Source organism: Cucumis melo, chromosome 7, assembly GCF_025177605.1.
Source record: "Cucumis melo cultivar AY chromosome 7, USDA_Cmelo_AY_1.0, whole genome shotgun sequence".
Taxonomy (NCBI): Eukaryota; Viridiplantae; Streptophyta; class Magnoliopsida; order Cucurbitales; family Cucurbitaceae; genus Cucumis; species Cucumis melo.
Window position 1 is genome coordinate 4,364,981 of NC_066863.1, and position 15,777 is coordinate 4,380,757.

General features: G+C 30.7%; 3 protein-coding genes across 4 annotated transcripts; 1 reads left to right on the forward strand and 2 right to left on the reverse strand.

The window, feature by feature from the left end:
• Positions 1–1,669: 1,669 nt before the first annotated feature.
• On the reverse strand, positions 1,670–5,023 carry LOC103501789 (uncharacterized exonuclease domain-containing protein At3g15140). Of its 2 annotated transcripts, none has more exons than XM_008465485.3 (6): positions 4,339–5,023; positions 3,665–3,867; positions 3,162–3,242; positions 2,773–2,898; positions 2,474–2,597; positions 1,670–2,046 (listed from the first exon to the last, which is right to left on the reverse strand). In XM_008465485.3, exons 1-6 carry the CDS (start codon positions 4,582–4,584, stop codon positions 1,849–1,851), a joined length of 978 nt encoding a protein of 325 aa, XP_008463707.2. In that variant the 5' UTR covers positions 4,585–5,023; the 3' UTR covers positions 1,670–1,848. The 2 variants fall into 2 exon arrangements, with proteins under 2 accessions (XP_008463707.2, XP_008463708.2); XM_008465486.3 differs by having other exon boundaries at positions 4,349–4,769.
• A 1,596-nt stretch (positions 5,024–6,619) lies between these two features.
• On the reverse strand, positions 6,620–9,547 carry LOC103501788 (E3 SUMO-protein ligase MMS21). Its single transcript, XM_008465484.3, has 7 exons — positions 9,231–9,547; positions 8,857–8,928; positions 8,193–8,303; positions 7,968–8,078; positions 7,539–7,678; positions 7,076–7,161; positions 6,620–6,994 (listed from the first exon to the last, which is right to left on the reverse strand). The coding sequence occupies exons 1-7, from the start codon at positions 9,324–9,326 to the stop codon at positions 6,864–6,866; spliced, it is 747 nt and encodes a 248-aa protein (XP_008463706.1). The 5' UTR covers positions 9,327–9,547; the 3' UTR covers positions 6,620–6,863.
• Positions 9,548–11,969: 2,422 nt separating this feature from the next.
• LOC103501854 (pectinesterase inhibitor-like) lies at positions 11,970–12,491 on the forward strand. Its single transcript, XM_008465579.2, has one exon. The coding sequence runs from the start codon at positions 11,970–11,972 to the stop codon at positions 12,489–12,491; it is 522 nt and encodes a 173-aa protein (XP_008463801.2).
• The last annotated feature ends 3,286 nt before the right edge of the window (positions 12,492–15,777 follow it).

The window sequence follows — 15,777 nt, forward strand, 5'->3', positions numbered from 1 at the left end:
CATTTAGATTTGGGTCCCCAAATCTAAACGATCGTGTAACAAAATTAAACGATGGAATTAAAAAGATAAATTGTAGTCACATCTAAACGATCGCATATAAATTATAACCATATCTAAACGATCGCGTATATATTGAAGCATATCTAAACCATCGCGTATATATTGAAGCATATCTAAACAATCGCGTATATATTAAACCATATCTAAACGATCGCGTATAGATTATAACCATATCTAAGCGGTCGCCTTGTAGCCATATCTAAATGATCGCGTATAAATTATAGTCATATCTAAACAATCGCACCATATCTAAATGATCGCAAATATATTATGCGTGCATTATTGGCGGCGTGGTTGATGGGGCATTTATGATATTTTACACGGTGGGACTCTGGGCTTTTTCCGTTTTTTGAATTGTTCTATACGGTGTAAATATTTTGCCGCCTTTTTATTTTTTTGAAAAGACCCCTAATATGATTAGTCTAGAGTTTAATCATTCAAATATTAAAAGCTATCCATCATTCCATATTAAAGAGTCAACGAAATCCTAAAAGCAAAGACCATAGTAAGCTCTTTCTAAAAGTTTATGGACTATCAAAATAAAATAAAACACAAAATTTAGAGATCAAAATAAGATTTAAACCTATTTTAATTCACTTAATGCTTTAAGAATGCTCTAATAGCAATTCATTAATATAAGCCGAACTTTTATAACACACATTTGTTCTTTTTTTTATTAATTTGCATATTTGTTTTTAAGAAAAATTACCTTTTTAATCCTTAGGTTTTGATGAATATATGTGTTTGGTCTCTAAGTTTTAAGAATAGGTCTTTTTAATCTCCAGGTTTATAAGAATAGACTTGTTTAGTCTGAGTTTTCATGATATACCTTTTTAGTCCCAAATTTTTAAATATATATTTATAAGACATCCCAAATAACTTTATATTTTTATTTTAAATAATTACATGAGATTTTAAATTAGAAGAATAATTTCTAAAAATCATATCCTGTTTAAAATCTTTTTTTAATTTTAAATATCATATAACTATTTTTAAAAAATCAAACCTAAAAGTACTTTTAAGACCTTGTAAACCTATTTTTTAAAACTTAGACACTAAAAAAAAGTACATTTTAAAAACTAGACCAAATCGATCCATTGTTATAAACCTAAGACTAAAAATATTCGTTTTTAAAACTCGGTGACGAAAAGCACATAGTTTTTCCTTATTTTTATTGATTTGCATGTGTGTATGTGAAAAAAAATGTTAGAGAAGTAAAATGAGGATGTCCTCGGTATGAGAATCCACAATATTCATATCTCTAAAGGACATCTAAAGGGCTAAAACTCTCCATATGCTCTCCTAAAATGCCTAAAAATCACCGAAAAGAACCAAATGTTTCTTCAATAGAATTTTAATTTCATGAAATTGAACACGACAATTGTGGCATTTTTTATCCTCTAGTCAAATTTCATTATATATAAACAATGTAAGAACTTCACGAAACTCACAAATTTCAATTAAATTCTAACTCTTTAAAATCTTAGCAATCTGGTACTATATATAATATATATCTTTAATAATCCATTAGCTAAACACGTTTGAGAATACGATTTTCTTTTACTGATATTTCAAACGAAACCTTATCAAAGGTTTAAAAACTGCAACATTTTCTAAACTTCAAATTTAGAATTGCAACATATTTCATCTGGTCAAATTTCAACACTTGAAACACATCACAACTGATTGACAGATACATCTACAATTCATGAGATCAAGTTTAAGATTTATCCATTCCATAGATCATCCAGACAAATATGAAAGATAACTTGCTGAAGATAGGCATCACTAAATACGGTTCTCAAAAAGAAACTTAACTTGTTGAGGAGATTTAGGATTCCTTCGTGCAGTGATTTGCAAATGTGCTCCATCACCAACCATTCTCTGCAACACTCTCACGATGTTCTTTGTATCATCTATACCAAGATGATGGCTTCCCACCAAGCGCATTTCGAGTTGTCTCATCATCGTCGCCATTCCCGTTGCCTACCAATTACCATCCAAAAGTAAACAACTTCATCAATGATTGGTCGTGTAAGATCCGATCTCAGAGAAACCAAAAGTAAACAACTTCATCAATGATTGGTCGTGTAAGATCCGATCTCAGAGAAACCAAACAAACAATTACATTATTATGTTATATGTAAGTCTAACAGAGAGCATCATTTTCATTCAAGTATTTCCCGTGTGGAATAATGAATGTTGAACTCTGTTTTGATAATTCTAAACCAATGTATTGTGTTTTGCAATGCGTGATATAATCTATCCAAGCAGTTGAAGAAAAGTGAAATGATCAGCAGCAGATTGATTTCGTAATTCTGACTCCTAAAAGTAAAATAATGTCTCTCTTGACAACAGAACAATAAAGCCACTCAAGATGCTACGAACTGCTATTTTGACAGGATTGTTGTACCTTTTTTCCGTAAAAGTTAAGATAGACATCTTTAATGTTGATCCACTCCATAAAATAGTTGGGAAGTTTCATCTTCGACACGTTACATTGATGTGGGACCTGAGTTTTTATATCCCAGTTGCCACTGGTAGAAGTAAAAGAGAAAATGAATCATTAGATAATCAAACCTCAACGTTATAAAAGGGTGAAAAGACCTAGTGGTTGCTGGCAAACTCCTGATAGACATAGCACATTAACAATATGAAGAAATGAACAATTTAGGAAGGAACATAAAAGTAGATCAAGAAAAGGAGGCTTGCCATGTCACAAATGCTGCTCGATCAAGAACACCGCCCCGTTCCTTCCTCCATAGCTGATGCTGAACCAGCCAATCTTCAAATTGTTGAATAACATCGTTGTACAGTATGGCTGTGTCATGCCAGACACTGTGAATTATAATATGGAACTATCAGCTAGTAAAAGAAAGTGGCACTAGAATATTAACGGGAGGTGTGAACATACTGCAGAAAAATATTTCCTACCAAATTAGCATTGGACATGTACATCAATACGTCATACAATCAGATTATGAAATACATCCAAAAGTCTATCAGGGCCTTGATCGACGGTTGATCAATAATTCTTCTAAATGAATTCACAATAATGTCAAACATTACCAAGCCTTCCCCACACAAGACTAGAAGCCTACCGGTCAACTCCAAACTTGCCATATTTTCCTTCAATGTATTCATTTATTCTTTTTTCACTCATTCTTGATGGCCTAACAAACCTGAGGAAGGATTTAAAACAATGGTCAGCAAACATGGCAACCAAAAAAGAAAAAATATAAATATCTTGTTCTTAATCACCCAAAGAACTTGTTGACATTCTTGAAAGTTAAATCGTTTTACATGATTGGGTTACAAACTTAACAAGCCAATCAATGTCATCTCTCAACCAAACTTATATTAATCATATGCCCATCAGAAATGTAAGGCAAAGGGGTAGTAAGGCATCAGTATCTAATATCTTAGTGCGGATATTCAGGTAATTCCTTCTATATTCTCTTCGAGATTATATTGTCTATAAAGAAGAAAAACAGGTAACGGGGAAATATAGAGATGCATAAAATATATAATCTGCCAAGTGGAAAAAGAAATTGATGCATAACCAATAGCAAAAATGAGCACGTTATAAAGAAGCATGTAGAACCTGTGGAAAAAACCTGTCACACCCATTGTCTTGGCATTGACTAATATGACTGGAAACTCAATAATTTCAACTTTACCCTCCAAATCAAGCACCAGAAAATAATCAACGTCCTGAGTTCGCATATGGTTTGACCTAGCAACATCTACCTGAAGCTCCCTGGAGATATCATGATTGAACTTCTTTATGTGGAGTGGATCATCCATCTACACAACATAAGACAATAAATATCTAAATTGTTCTGCGAAATTTCAGCTGGGGAAATCCAATGAAAACCATCTGAACACCCAGCATAAGACAAGAGCCTGATCAAAAGTGAAAAATGGTTGTACATTCGTAAACTTTTTTAGAATTCCAATATTTCCTATTGTGTTCAGATGGGATGCAAATTATCCACTTCTAGAATTAAAACGATATGTCGATTACCTTACCCGTCTAATTCTCAAATTATGGAGTCCCTAATCAAAAATCAACTACTAGACAGCTTAACACGCAGCAAAAACGAGCAAAAGCTCTGTGATGAATATCGTCGAACATGTGGTGTACAACACCAAACCAACAACTTAGCATCCACAGTCAAGTAAAATCTTCAATCATTTCACAAAATGGAAGGAAAGAAAACATAAAAGCATTCGAAAAACGCGATTGCTGCAACTAAAACCGGAATTGAAAAATACCATTGTGCACCTGCCATGTGTGAAATACAAACACGTGGGCCTCCAACGATTATCCGCCACATCGGGGAATTGAGAGGGAGCTGAAGAAGATGGTTCATGGGATATGGGGAGAGCTGAATGGCATCGGATAGAGAAAGGTGTGCGAGGAGAAGAACAAATTGAGGAAGAGAGAGAAACGGGAAGCAGAGGATGACATGGGATTGAGTAGAATGATGAAAGCTTAAGCAGCGAAGCTCTCAGAAACATCGAATTGAAATGAACGGAAGTGAGTGGATGACGTACGGTGTACACTCCGACGGTCGACCGGAGCCGGGGAAGACGACGGACGTTAGAGTGGTCGAATTCTGCAGCAGCAAATCCGAGGGCTATTATCTAAAATTATTTTATTTTTATTTATCAACGGCTTAAATTTGCACTTTATTTAGTTTTAAAAATTTTTATTTTGTTTCAACTTTTGTGTGTTTATAAACTTTTTATTTTATTTTTTCTAAAGAAAATTGTCGAATTTGAAAGAATGGAGATTGTGAAAAACAGGATATTTGATAAAATCAAGTGTAATAAAATCCATTTTTAGTGATTTTATTTCATGAGATGCAAGTAGTTTGTTAAGTTTTTATATTTTCTAAAAATCTCATCGGCAAAATGCAAATTTTCCCTTGTATGTTTTAGTTGTTTTTTTTCCTGTAAAGGGTAAATCTCTGTTTCTTTTATATTTAAAAAATCTATTTTTAATGGTATTTTGATAAATGAACAAAATTTAAAAGCTAATTGATTTTTAGATATAAATTTGAATATTATATGTGCAATTTTGTGTACAGAAAATTAAATTTTAAAAGAATCAAAAGTTTTGGGAGACTAGACTATAATTTTAAATTTGCATGAACTAAATAATACGAACGAAATAATTTAATAAAAAAATTGTAAATTTCAAATAAATCTATTTTAATTATGAATTTTTTAAAATGTCTAAATTATTTAATGGTGAAGGTTTGTAAATAAATATAAAGTTTGGGAAATTGACGAAAATATCCTCTAGCTTAATGTTTGGAAAATTTGACTCTCTTTTATAAACTTGATTTTTGAGGTAAGAAAAACAAAAGTTCACATGTCCAATTACTTTTTCTACTCTTTCTACTTGATTTTAATCCAATGTCCATTTTTCAATGTTTGGATTTTCAATTTTGAAAGTTATAGTTTTTGATAATACGATAAGTGTTTTTTCTAGCATTGTTAATATCAAAATTTGGATACTTTTCTTCCAGAGGAAGAGTTAACTCCATAGGGAGAATAAAAGAAGGTAATTATGAGCTTGAAGGCTATGATACCATTAAGGGTTGAGAGACGTACCATTTTTATAGATGAATGAAACTCCTACCGAGACCTTCATTCATCTGCAAAGATTTTTATACGTGTCAACAATAATTTACAAATGGAAATAAACCAAGAGTGGCAGACAAGAGAGAACCCTTGAAAACATCTCTATCTCTTTGGAATCTTTCTTTTTGAAAAAATAAAATTAGGATAGGATTTGGATGGAATATGACTCTCACTTATCCTTATCTATTTGTAATCTAAAAAAACAAAAGTACAAACAAACTAAAGTTGAAAAGATATGTTTGCATTTGTCTTTAAGTCGTTCTCTGTATTGTTTGGATTTTCAATTTTGAAAATTATAGTTTTTATGATACCCTAATTGTTTTTCCTAGGATTGTCAATATTCAATTTTAGATAATTATCTTTTATGACTATAATTACTCTTTAAGGAAAAAAAGGTTAAAAAAAACAAGTCTAATTATATAATTATCTAAAATATCGTATCATTTAATATAAATGTTACAAGAAGATTAGCATTTCATTCGCTCAAAGCCTACTAAATATATATATATATATATATATATATATATATATATATATATATTAAAAATTAAAAAAAACTATTCTACAAAGATATTAAAAAAAAGGTTGTCAAGCAAATTAGTTACTGTTTTTCCACTTTTAGCTATAATTTAATATAAACGAATCTCATAAAATTATAAAGGAAAAAAAGAGTTGATTGAACAATAGTGAAAGCAAGCAAATTCATTAATTTCAAAATAATTCAAACAAAATTAGGAGGCAAAGTTAATTTAAAAATATCACCATATAAATTGGTTTTCAAAAGGGTCTCTTTTCCCAAAATAAGACTTCATGGAGCCAAAAAAATCAATTGCCCCTAAGCTTTACATTTTACTCCATGAAATGAATAAAATGTAGTTTGTTTTATTTTGATTAATGCCACAAATTCAATGTACATACCACCATTTTTTATTCAACATATAAAGGGCAATGACAATTTGTCAATGAAGCCACACTTCTCCATTCAACTCGAGACGATATAGACAAACTATAGATACCACCATATACATCTCAACTACCTCAACTTACCAACCAAAACATTTGATCCAGAGACTGACCCCTACGACCGACGGCGACAATGCCAATAAACACAACAAAATATAAAAAAGGAAAAGAAAGTAATTCAGTGGTTAATCTGCATCAAGCTCTGTGAAGTCCTGTATTCTCTCAGAATGCCTAGACATCTTTCGTAGTTCATCGATTTCAATCTCTAAGAATGGATCAAGCACAACCTTATCGGGCTGCAACATCTTAGGACAGGCTGTAAAGACAGAGAGGTCAAGTGACACAAGTCAATGTAAACATTCTGTATTAGTATACCTAATGCGGTAGATCCGAATACCTGCAACCGGGCATTGAGCGCGAGATTTCTTGGAATTAAGGTACTGCATTATGGCTGCCTTTTCGTATATGTGCTTGCATTCCGCACTACAAATTGCATAAGGTAGAGACATAAAGAGACTTAATAGAAGTGCTTAAATGCACTATGTCCCACGCTTGTACTGATCCATAACAGAAACCATAGAAAAATAGAAAACAAGAAGGCCAAATCCATGGGAATGTACCTTCTCCACAACCTAAAACAATTACTTGTACAAAGAACAAAAAGTATAATTTAAAGACAGATCTGTAACATAAGAAGAAGAGGAAAAAGAAGATCAAAGTAGCAGACTAGTCCATTTTCATTTTTCATGCACCTACAACAAAGTAGCACACCGGATGGACCGGCAGACTTCTTTTTCACTAGTAACAGAAAGAATTCCAATTCTTTATCCTTTATCATAATATATTTAGTTGCAATGTACCTGCGAACGGGTTCTGCTAATTCAGTGACAGGCTTTCCACTTAACGGGCAAGTGACATTCAATAGATTACACTGCGTACTGGTCATCACAACGTCTTCCTGCTCCTCACCTGCCATTGGTTGTCCTGCATGGTGAACATTCTGCAGGAATACCGTGGAGATAGGCTAAAGTATTGGAAAAAACTAAATCTACAATTGGAAGATCAATAAAATGCTTCCTAAACATTTGGAAATTGCAAGAAAAAGGTATAATAGTCTCTTCTTTACTACTCATGTACTGTCTTTTGAGCATTTTCACAGTTTCAGGCTAGTTATTGCATAATCAGATCCGATAAGAAAAGGGAAATATTGTCCCCTAGCTTTCTGATCTATTTTTTTCTGGGTGCCAAGGCCCTTCCTAGACCATAGAAAAGGAGATGAAGATGCATACCCAAATAGCTTCTCTAAATTGCCGAATTATAGGATGGTTCGCAAAATTTGAAGATGAATTTACGCTCACTTTTGCAACTTCATCATCAAGTAGTTTCTCAAAATCTGTCAACTTCATAACAACATAAAATATAAATATTACATCTGGAAAGGAAGGAACCCACACGATGAAAATTAAGAAAAGAATGTGTAGTGGAAAATTCAGCATGGAAAGAGATTCAAGCACCTCTTCTTTTGGTTCATATGTATTTCCAACCGACTGAATTGCAGATGAAAAGTTGTTACAGTTTTCATAAGCACTCAACAGCTCAACCATAGATTTTTCAAGCTCCTTGACCTAAAATCATTGGTTAAGAGTTCCAATCAACACTGATTCACAATTACCCATAGATTGGATCTAATAGACAGAAGCAGAAAATCCACCAAAAAGTGCACATGGTATAGAAATTAGATAAATGTAAACCTACTGAAACCAATATCAAAATTTTTAAACAAGGATTCAGTTCAATAAATCTTATACATATCGTGGCATCCACAGAAAGTGGGTCAAAAACAAAAATGTATGTGCGTAGCAAAATCACCAAATGGAAATAAGAATTACAAATATTTGAATTTTGAACGGTTCGACAAAGTGGCTGGTTTATAATGAAAGTCCCAACAAGATATATGTGCAGCATGTTGCATACAATCTGCTATTTCATTTTCAATTAACTAAGGAAAAAAAAACTCCTAAAATGTTAGAATCCTAAGAACATATTTGAAATTTATGTAGACTTTACTTCTTAGTATTTTATTACAAGATCTAATCCTAATCCAACAACATTCTTTTTCTAAGTAACAAATGGAAATCATTTGTGATGCTCGAAATTAAGGTCCATCATTCACAATACCATCTTGTTCTGATTTTCCTTCTCCAAATCCACCCCAATTTCCTTCATCATAATCAGCGTCTTCCGCAATTCCTGAAATTAAGACAATAAAATCCAATCACAAAAAATTAACAGATAACCCATCATCATCATTCATTAGTTAAATTCCTTATGAATCATTGTTTTCAATAGGATAATCTCGACCCGGACGTTTCAGCATTTAGAAATCTAGGAAACCCCAGTTCAAAGCGCAAAATGAAGGGAATACCGCATGTGAACTAACACGAAATGTAGATGTTAAAGCTAAAAACAAGGTTAAACAACTTCATTTTCTCGAACAAGAAATTGAAAGCAGAGATAGAAGTAAAGTAAGAGGGTAGTATTAAGCAAGTTACTGCAAGGAGGGATTGGTTCTCGGAGTGCATAATGGTGGCGGCGGATTTGATTCTGCCGGTGACGCCGGTAGATCGAGAATCGGAAGCGGATGCCATTCGTTCGAAAAAGAGATTCTCGAAACAGAAACTATTGCTAGAGCGGGAAAATATAGAATACCCGCTTGAGGAAACAAAATCGCCCGGAGTTTTGAAAATCCGTCGATAGAGGGGAAAAACAGAAAAGATTTAGGCACGCCTATTTTAGATAATATTTCCTCGCTCTTTTTCTATTCACTACAATGACCAAAAGTCCATTTAATATACCCTTAGAATCCTTGAAATTTAGGATGAAAATAATAAAATATTTCTTCACACAATAAATGCCAAGACTCTCTTGCTGAGAATAAAAAACAGATTTGTAACGACAGTTATTTCTTCTTACAGTGCTGAATTTCTTCCTTTTTACTGTCTTCTCCGACAAAAACAACACATACTAGGTTTGGTTTTTCGACCATAGTACTGTCAAGTGGACGTTGGTTTAACTCTATCAAATATTTTTTTTAATTCTCGATTTGAAACTTTTATAAATTGACATCGATCGAACTCTCTCATTCTTTGATCGATTGACTTCGGTTTGACTAGTCGATTGATTTGTTGACCTATCATACTCACCTCTACTAGCTAATTATTAATGCCCTTATGATGACGTTAACCTCCCACAAAATTACTAAAATAACTTCATCTACATATGACAAAGTTTGCTCATTGTTTGCTTCCCGTACTCTTCCCTCATGTCTAACATGATACCCAAATTTTTCACCACTTATCATTTTTCTACTCGTGAATAACTTCTCTTTTTTTTTTCTCGTTTCTATTTCTCTATCTAAGTATCTATTTTTGGATTTCTTTTTTAATTTTTCTTTGTTTAAATTCTTTTTTTTTTTTCTAGTTTTTTGCAAAAATGAAAAAAAAACTTTGGAGAACAAAGAAGAAGAAAGAAAGCATAAAAATGGAAGAAAAGGGAAATAAGAAAATAAAAGAAAAAAAAGGCTACAAAAGGAAGAAAAAATAATAAAAAAGAAAAGTTAAAGTGATTTCATAGGATAATGGCATGGCGAAACCTTATTTGTTTTTTTTTTTACCTTGGACAATTTTTCATTTAGTACTTTTAAAAGGGGCCCTCTATATAATTTAGGCCTATAAACAATACTTCAATTTTCTAGGTTTTTAATAGGGACGATCATTGGTTGTTTGAAGTCGATTTTTTTTTACTAAACTGGCATCGACTATGGTCGATTTAGTAAATATTCAAACTGACCTCGATTATCAAGCAGTAGAAGTAGATATGTCAATTTTGTTGGTCAATCAATTTAACCATTTGAAATTTTATGATTTGAAAATTTTCCAAACTAACTCCCACCAACCTCTCTTATTCACGAATCGATTGCCTTCGATTTGGTTGGTTGGCTCGATTTTTAGATCTATCATACTCGTCCCTAGATTTTAGGCTTTGTATACTTTATTTTTAAAAACAACCTAGTTTTGAAAATTAAAAATAGCTTTAAAAAGGAAGTATAGGAGTAACATTGATAGAAAGAGACGGAAGTCTATCAATGATATTTGAAACTTTGCTTGATTTAATAAATATTTTTCCTAATTTTTCTATTTGAAATAATTTCTTGTTTTAATATATGTTTTTGTTTCTAGAACTTTTGTTTATTTCAACTTTTTCTTACTTAGAAAAGATGTAGGTATCGTAAAAAAGTGAAAAGAAAATGTCCAATTAAAAAAAAAAAAAGTATTTACTCAAAGCATGAATGTTAACTTATCATATATTAGATAGTTAATGAACTAATATAGTGCAGTTGTCTTTTTTTTCTTCTTCGTCATGGTCTGTTACCTTGATTTATGTAGTGTTTTGTTTGTATATTGACTTTAGATTATAAGTTCCCTCTTTTTAACCATTTAATTTATTACTTTTATTTAAGAAAATATATCGTTTTAGTACATTTAGATACAATACTTCTTTTTTTTTATTCATTTATGCCTATAACTTAATTGCTTTGTATTGTCTAATAGATACATATAATGATTAACTTTTAAGGAAAACAAGCTTTCTAGATAAAAGATGCAATGTAAATTTTAATTCATGATTAGACAATAAAACCATAATATTGTATAAAACAATAAATGTCAAGATCTTATAACTATACGATTCTCACAATAACATTAGCTAGGTTAACGTCCCTAAAATTAATCTTCTAAAGGATCGTGTTTCTATCTCTTGAACTTCCTAAAGAAGATTTAATTAGGTTTCTTGAATAACTACTTGAATGAGATAGAGAAGTGTTGATCCCTTTGTTCTTTACATAGACACCTTTCATAAAGTGTTTCATTTGTAAGAAACAAAATTCTTCAATGATGGATTTTTTTCGACTCGAAATTATTAATTTTTATTATTTATTTATTTTATTTTTGCTATTTTAATTAATTTTTCTGTTTAAAAAAAAACCATTAAAAGTAAACAAAATCATTTTGTTTATATTTCTACGATATCCTAACAAAGTGAGAATGATATTATGCCCAAAAGGAACAAAACCTCAACATCATATGCCGACCAAAATAGAATTTCATACATAAATAATAATAAAATTTGCAAATTCAAAATTGATCGATAATAAATCAAACGCTTCACAAATTTCATATATAAAATACTTACAATTCAACATCAATTCTTCATCAAATTCAAATTGGTCAAACATGAATCTCCTCAATTCGATTCTTCTAATTTCCCTCCTCTTTGCTCTGTTCTCTCCGGCGAAACCCGACGCCAGGCACATTGGAAACCTTTGCAGCAAAACAGAGCAACCGAAGATTTGTTCCGATTGCCTCAATTCCGGCCGGGGAAGTCAGAGCGCCAGCGGCCGTGGACTGGCACTCATCGCCGTCGGATGTGCGGAGAGAAATACCAAATTAATGGCGCAGAGGGTTGGAAACCTTGTTCGTTCGACGCCGGAGTCAACATTGAAGATGCTTTTGAATGAATGTTGGATGTCAACGGGGTACGCCGCCGGTAATTTTCCGGGAATTGCAAGATCCGTGGCGGCGGGAGACTATGCCAGCGGGAAGAACGTTTTGGAGATTACGATTAGGAATGTGAATATGTGCTTGGTTAATTTCAAGAAAAATCCTAACATTCCGGTGCCGTCGGAGGTTTTGGCGGGGACAGTGGCGGTCACTCAAGATTGCCGGATTGTTACTCAGATTTTGAATGATATTTAAGAGCCCTTAATTGACCCCCACCCCATTGATACAAAAACAACATCATTTGCTTTCTTAATTGTTGTTTTGTAATTTATTTTCATAAGATTAGGTGTAGTTCCCGCTGAACTTACGTTTTCCCCGTAATCCTTTTGCGTTTATTACATATAAAATAAAATATTTTTTTTTTCTTTTTAAAAAATATCAAAATTTATTGTCACGTGACTGTTTTAAATTAGACAAATGATGTGCTACACAAAGTTAAGAGCGAAGTTATATCCAATTATTATTTTATCACATTAAAGAAAGGATGAACATTTGAATATTTGGTAAAAGTACATAACTTCATTTGAAATTACCATATGCAAAAAGCATTGATGCAATGTTCCAGTATCTACTGTGTTGCACTTAATAAAAAATGGTCACATAATAGGTTATTTTTAAATTTGTTTCTACTCTTGAGAATAATAGTGAACATTTTGACTTATGTGTATTTAAGTTAGGGTGTGCAATGGTTGGTCAAAGTTAGTTATCAACCAAACGATCGTTGGATTGTCTATTGTTGATTTAGTAAATGTTTAAACTAACACCGAATATTCAATGAGCACAAACCATTTGTTGGTTGATTGATTTTATTCTTTAAATTTTTCTTAAAAGACCGTTGGTTTATACTCTTTCCTAACTTATGTTAATCGAGCTCTTCCTATTGTCCTGCTAACTACTTTTAGGTCAATCAGGTGACCGACTTTTTTGTTCACATTTTTACGTTCTCTTTTTGCCATCAACATTTTGTTGTTGTGTTAGATAATGTTGTTTTGTTAAGGACAAAGAAATGGAGTTTTGAGAGAAAGAAAGAACAAATAAATATTTAGAAGTAATTTTGAAAATATGGGTTATAAAAGATAATGAACCATGCTTTGGTAATAGATGTTAAAATTTTATTTTTCTTAAAAAGAAAATAAAAGAAAATAAAAACATCTGGTCTTTATTCTTTTTATTATTATTTTTAAGGCCTTCCCTAAAATTTACTTAACAACTCCTACAAAGTTCTTAAAACATCTAACAATTTGATACTAATTTGTTTACCAAATTAATCCCATTTTTCTTTGAAAATTTTAAACTCAAAAAGGGATTTTAGTTGGAAAGTTCACCTTGATTGTGGCTTAGTTTAATATGTAATTTGTACTATAAAAATATAGGAGATTATTTTATATAATAGAATTATCGAAAATATTTACAAACATAGAAATATATTTATATGAAACGTATTGATAAAAATAAATTTATAAATATAGTCATTTTCAAATTATTGAACTTTTAAAAAATAGAAGCACCGACAGATTCAGTGTAAGCTCAGAACTTCTCTCAACTTTATGTTTGTTATATAATATAGGGGTTTCAACTAAAATAAGCTAAATTGTTAGATGATATTACATAATAGGTCTTATTACATAAAAGTCTTAAACAGGCTAACATTTTACACAAAAGAAAGAGGAAATTTATCTTATTGTTCAAATTTCATTAATCTTGAACAATATTTACCTTAATTATCAACTATCATATTTATTATATCAAGTGTAACTTTCTTAATTATTAATACATATATATATATATATATATATATATATATATATATATATATATATATATATATATATATATATATATATTGTATTTATTAATGTAATATTTATTAATTTTAAAATGATTTAAATATGGTATAAATTATTATCTTATATGGTAATAATATTTTTAATTATCCTACAAAAATAAATATTTTCAATTTCATGGTCAACTAAAAGTTAATTTCTCACGATCATCAATTCCGGCTCCAGCGTTCTTCTTCGATTTCTATTATAAAACAATTTGTTTTTTCTTTTCCCTTCCGATTTGCTTTTTGTGATACAGTTAGTCTTTTTCTTTTCGTATATTATTTATTCTTCCATTTTGTAGCATATATTTTTTTCTTTAAAAAATTTGTTCTTTCTTCTTCCATTTTGTAGCATATATTCCGGTAATGTTCCTCCTATTTTGATTTTTCACATATGCTACTGAATAGTACTTTTTTGTTTTGTGATTTGTTATATATATACTATTGCATATATTCAATAATACATACACATATTTTTTTTTTCTCATGTTATAATTTTTTCTTATTCAATTTAACAAATTGAAAACATAATCTTTAAATCATAAAATATACAATGTATTATTTCATATATACTATTCATAAATCAATTTAACATATCCTATTTTTCGATAAATGTATGTCAATTTATATGTATTATTGTATATATGAAGGGATATATACACTAAATAATAGAACCAATATATCATATTTTTTGAAAACTATATATCAACATATATTTATAAATTGTATATATCAAGTGGTATATATCTAAATGCAATATTACAGAATCAAAGTTTAAAATGTTTTAGGAAATCTACGATGTAATGGAGTAAGGAAAAATATAAGAAATTGAGGAAGACAACTAACCGAAAGTACGAGGATAACAAAAAAACAAAATAAACTGAGAATGGGTAAAAAACTGAAATCAGAATCAGTGATGGAGGAAATAAGATTGCGTGAATAAGGAAATTGGATGTACCAGAATTGAAAGAATGTTGCGATTTTTCGATGACAGAATTGGGCTTACTTGAAGAAAACATATGATATTCTACGGTTATTGGATGTCCATATATATGTATTATGGTAAATAAGAAGGGGTATATATCTAAAAAAAAATAACACACATATCATATTCGTCAATTACTGTATGTCAACTTATGTATTCTACGGTTACTTGAAGAAAACATATGATATTCTATGGTTACTGGATGTCCATATATGTGTATTATGGTAAATAAAAAAGGATATATATCTAAAAAAACATAACACACATATCATATTCGTCAATTACTGTATGTCAACTTATATATATTATTGTATATATGAAGGGGTATATATTTAAAAAATAACATAACACACATATCATATTAATAGGTTTACTGTATCTCAATTTATATGCATTATTGTATATATGAAGGGGTATATATAAACTAATTCACATAACAGATAATTGAAATTTCATGGAGACTGTATGTAATAAATATATGTATTATTATATATATGAAGTGGTATATGTCTAAAACAAATATTTCGGAATATAACGTTAAACGTTCTAGGAATACTACGATTTAATGAAGTACAAAAAAAATATAAGGAATTAAGGAAGACAATTAACCGGATGCATGATGAGAACGAAAGGACAAAATAAATTGAGATTCTATAAATAACGGAATCGAA

Excerpts from the sequence above, each read along its gene's own strand:
- LOC103501788 (XM_008465484.3), bottom strand. The coding sequence starts at position 9,326 with ATGGCATCCGCTTCCGATTCTCGATCTACCGGCGTCACCGGCAGAATC. Across the intron at positions 8,304-8,856 it reads AGGAAAATCAGAACAAGATG|GTCAAGGAGCTTGAAAAATC; the intron begins GTATTGTGAATG and ends CAATGATTTTAG. Across the intron at positions 7,162-7,538 it reads TTAGCAGAACCCGTTCGCAG|TGCGGAATGCAAGCACATAT; the intron begins GTACATTGCAAC and ends TGCAATTTGTAG.
- LOC103501789 (XM_008465485.3), bottom strand. The coding sequence starts at position 4,584 with ATGTTTCTGAGAGCTTCGCTGCTTAAGCTTTCATCATTCTACTCAATC. Across the intron at positions 3,868-4,338 it reads CACATGGCAGGTGCACAATG|ATGGATGATCCACTCCACAT; the intron begins GTATTTTTCAAT and ends TATGTTGTGTAG. Across the intron at positions 2,899-3,161 it reads GGCAAGTTTGGAGTTGACCG|TGTCTGGCATGACACAGCCA; the intron begins GTAGGCTTCTAG and ends TATAATTCACAG.
- LOC103501854 (XM_008465579.2), top strand. The coding sequence starts at position 11,970 with ATGAATCTCCTCAATTCGATTCTTCTAATTTCCCTCCTCTTTGCTCTG.